This window comes from Fulmarus glacialis, unplaced genomic scaffold, assembly GCF_000690835.1.
Source record: "Fulmarus glacialis isolate BGI_N327 unplaced genomic scaffold, ASM69083v1 scaffold25783, whole genome shotgun sequence".
In the NCBI taxonomy this organism is placed as follows: domain Eukaryota; kingdom Metazoa; phylum Chordata; class Aves; order Procellariiformes; family Procellariidae; genus Fulmarus; species Fulmarus glacialis.
In genome coordinates this window covers 1-3,103 of record NW_009201374.1, presented here as the reverse complement: position 1 = coordinate 3,103, position 3,103 = coordinate 1, and the positions used below count along the sequence as shown (strand labels likewise).

Below are 3,103 nucleotides of genomic sequence, written 5' to 3'. Positions count from 1 at the left end.
CTCAGGCTGGAAAGGGTTAATGGAAGTCGCACCACTTGTGTTTCCATGTGTGCACTGGTCTGATCTAGGAAGGGATGTTGGTTAATCTGGAATTAAGTCAGATTGAATCACACACACCGATGTCAAAACTGGTTCAGGAAAAGAAAAAAAAAAAAAAAAAAAGAAAAAAAAATAGAAAAAAACCAACTACCTGAAATCACAGAACTTTGGAAGTTCAGAAAAATGTCTCTCCTATAACTTGTTTTAAGTTCATTTGCTTAAATCTCTTTTCTTATTTAAAGCCAGTTCCTAACAGTAGTTTTTCCACCTCTGCCAATCTCACCACCAGTGATGCCACAGCTTGTTTCCTGCGCTCAAAGGATTCCAGGTTGTGGAAGGCGCCGGGCTCGCCAGTGCAGGGTCCGCTCCTCCCCGTCCCTCCCCGCAGGGAGCCCTCAAAACTCAGCCTGCAGGTCCCGCAGTCTCTCCCGTACACTGACCGGCAGCAGTCACGTTTTTTTGAGAAGATATATCGGATAAGAAGGCATGAAAGTTCCTCTAAGTACTTCCAGGCTCAGCCCTTCTCCAGTTCTCACTTGAGCGAGTGTCCCACTCCTCCCGCATCGCCGTCCCTCACTTCCTCCGGTCCTTCTGTTTCCGCTCCTGCCGCCGGGCCTGCTGGTCAGCCACGGCGCGAGGTATCAAAATGACGCTGCCGTCGCTGGCGTACTGCAGGGCGTACTGGCTGGGGGAGTAGGGCTGGCCGTTCTCGTCCCGCAGACGGCCGAACACTTCCTGGTAGAGGTTCTGCACCTTTTGCTTCATCTGGCGGATGGATTTGAGGAATTCCACCTTCTCCCTGAGCAGTTTGGACTTGTCCCGTTGCAAGTCCTCGACGTCCCGTTCCAAGTTCAGGATGGTGTCCAGTTTCCTCTTGCGGCAGTTCTGGGCAGCCATCTTGTTCTTGCCTCGCCTCCTGATGTCGCGGATCAGGCTCAGCTGCGCCTCGCTGAGCTGGTACTTGGAGAGGAGCTCGTTGAACTCCTCCACGGGCAGGTTGATGATCTTGTCGTTGGTGAAGGGGATCTTCATGGCTCTGGCTCGATGCTCGTCCCTGCTCATCTGCTTATCCAGGAACTCGGACGGCTTCTCCTTGCTGCTCTTCTTCCCTGCGCTGGGCAGTTTGGGCTCCTCGGGATCCAGGGCCCCCGGCGCCATGTTATAGGTGTGGTTGTGGCCAACGTGCTCCAGGTAAGGCAAGTAATGGAGCTGCGAGGGGTCCTGGTAGCTCATGCGGCAGAACTTGCTGTACTCTGGCTGGTATCCAACTGCTCCTTCCGCTTCTTCGAAGTCCACGTTTTCAGAGTCTGAGCTGTAGCCGACAGCTCCTTCCTCAGAAAATGAGGAGGAGGAAGAGGACGAGGAGGAAGAGGAGGAGGAGGAGGAGGCTTCTGAGCTGCTCAGAGAAGCAGGACTGTGGCCGGAATCCAGAGAAAGACCTGAGTCAGAATCAAACTCCTCTTCCAGCTGCGAGGCCTGCACTGGGTTGAAACCTTCTTCAATCGCCAAGTCCATCAAGCTGATCTCATCAAGCATGGCTTCATCTAGAAGACCGCCCAGTGGGTCTGGCAGCTCGGGGCCAGCCGTCTCGTTGACTGTGCTGTTCAGCTGCGGAGGGAAGAAGATGCCGCTCAAGTTGGTGGAGCCGAAGGTGGTGTTGAGGCCGGTGGAGTTGTCCGGCGCCAGCTGGAGCAGGGCCGAGCTGCCAGCCATGGAGGGGCTTTCGATTTCCGAGCTGAAGAGGGAGAAGTCCTGTGAGCAGCTACCCAGAGAGGCCTGATGCAGGCTGACATTCTGATTGATGGGAGTGTTCGGAGCGAGGCTGTAGTTAGAAGTCAGCAGGTCTCCGCTCGTGCCGTTGTACAGGGTTTCTGCGGTTGTGTTGTTCACTTCCATAGCCTGGAAGAGACGCGGAACAGCTCAGTAAATGAGCCGCGCTCAAGCCCTGCCTTTCCTCAGTGCCCTTCGCTCCCGGCCAAAAAAAGGCAGGACGATGCTTCTAGATCCCACGGAAGGAGCTCTCTGCAGCGGCCCAGCATCATCCGCCAGCTGTAAGACAGCAACAGCAGCCGCCACATGGGTGGCACGGTGGGGAGAAAAGCAAAGCAGCTCCGAACAACCCCAAGTCATGATTGTCCAGGAATCGGGTGCTTGGGACAGCCATCGAACTTCAATTCGGCGCAAGGGAAACATGTCCTGGAGGGGCAAACGCTTTCCCACAACCCCCCCTCGAGCTCACCTGCATTTCCATGATAGACATGAGGTCCTGCCACTGCTGCTCCAGATCGAAGGGCGACTCGGTCTCTGTGAGGAGAGGAGACAGCAGGCTGGTCTGGATGCCCGCGGACCTGCTCTCGCCGGGCACGGCTTCGCTCAGGGTGGAGACATCCGCAGCTGGAAACTAACCACGTGAGGCAGAGTCAGTCCCCGGCTGATCAGCCGCGGCCAGGGAGCCAGCAATCCCGAATGCCCTTCCACCTCCGCGCGGGCAATCGCTTCTCCTTTGTTCAAAGCAAACTGGTTGCAGTAACTCCTCCACAGTTCACTATGAACTAATTAGAAGCAAAGCCAGAAGTCTTTAATTAATTGTGACCACCCCCCCACTGCTAGTTTCGCAGGCACGATGCCTGGAGCCTCCTTAAGCAGGCTAACCCAATTTACTGCCGGTTCTGCGGTCTGGGTTAGGGGTACAAGAGGCACCGAAACCCCAGCGAGCAGGCGAAGGAGAGCCGTCGCTGCCTTTTTTTCAGAAGCCATCACCCCATCCACTCACCTCTGAATTCTCCCCGAAAGGGAAGGTGGCCTCCAGCAGCCTAAGGCACTCCTCCAGGGACAGGGCTGTCTGATCCTCCGCACCGGGCACCTGATGTAAAACATAAGGAATCGTAGCCCCGGGATTAGGGAGGTGGTGATGAGAAACAAGCTCCTTACAGCAGGGCTTTATTACAGCGCATCCAAAAAGAGCCAGAGGCCCCACCCAGTCCTTCGCAGACTCCATCCTCCTGCTCCAGAGAGCGTCAGAACAACCCCCGAGCGCAGCAGGGAAAGGAAACGTGCTGCCTCT

At 55.7% G+C, this 3,103-nt stretch overlaps 1 protein-coding gene across 1 annotated transcript; it reads right to left on the bottom strand.

The window, feature by feature from the left end:
* Nucleotides 1–8: 8 nt before the first annotated feature.
* Nucleotides 9–2,902, bottom strand: NFE2L1 (nuclear factor, erythroid 2-like 1; the record flags this gene model as incomplete). Its single annotated transcript, XM_009573929.1, has 3 exons — nt 9–1,938; nt 2,279–2,440; nt 2,813–2,902. Coding segments are annotated over 3 exons (1,578 nt in total), but the record flags the coding sequence as incomplete, so codon positions are not given.
* Between the last annotated feature and the right edge of the window lie 201 nt (nt 2,903–3,103).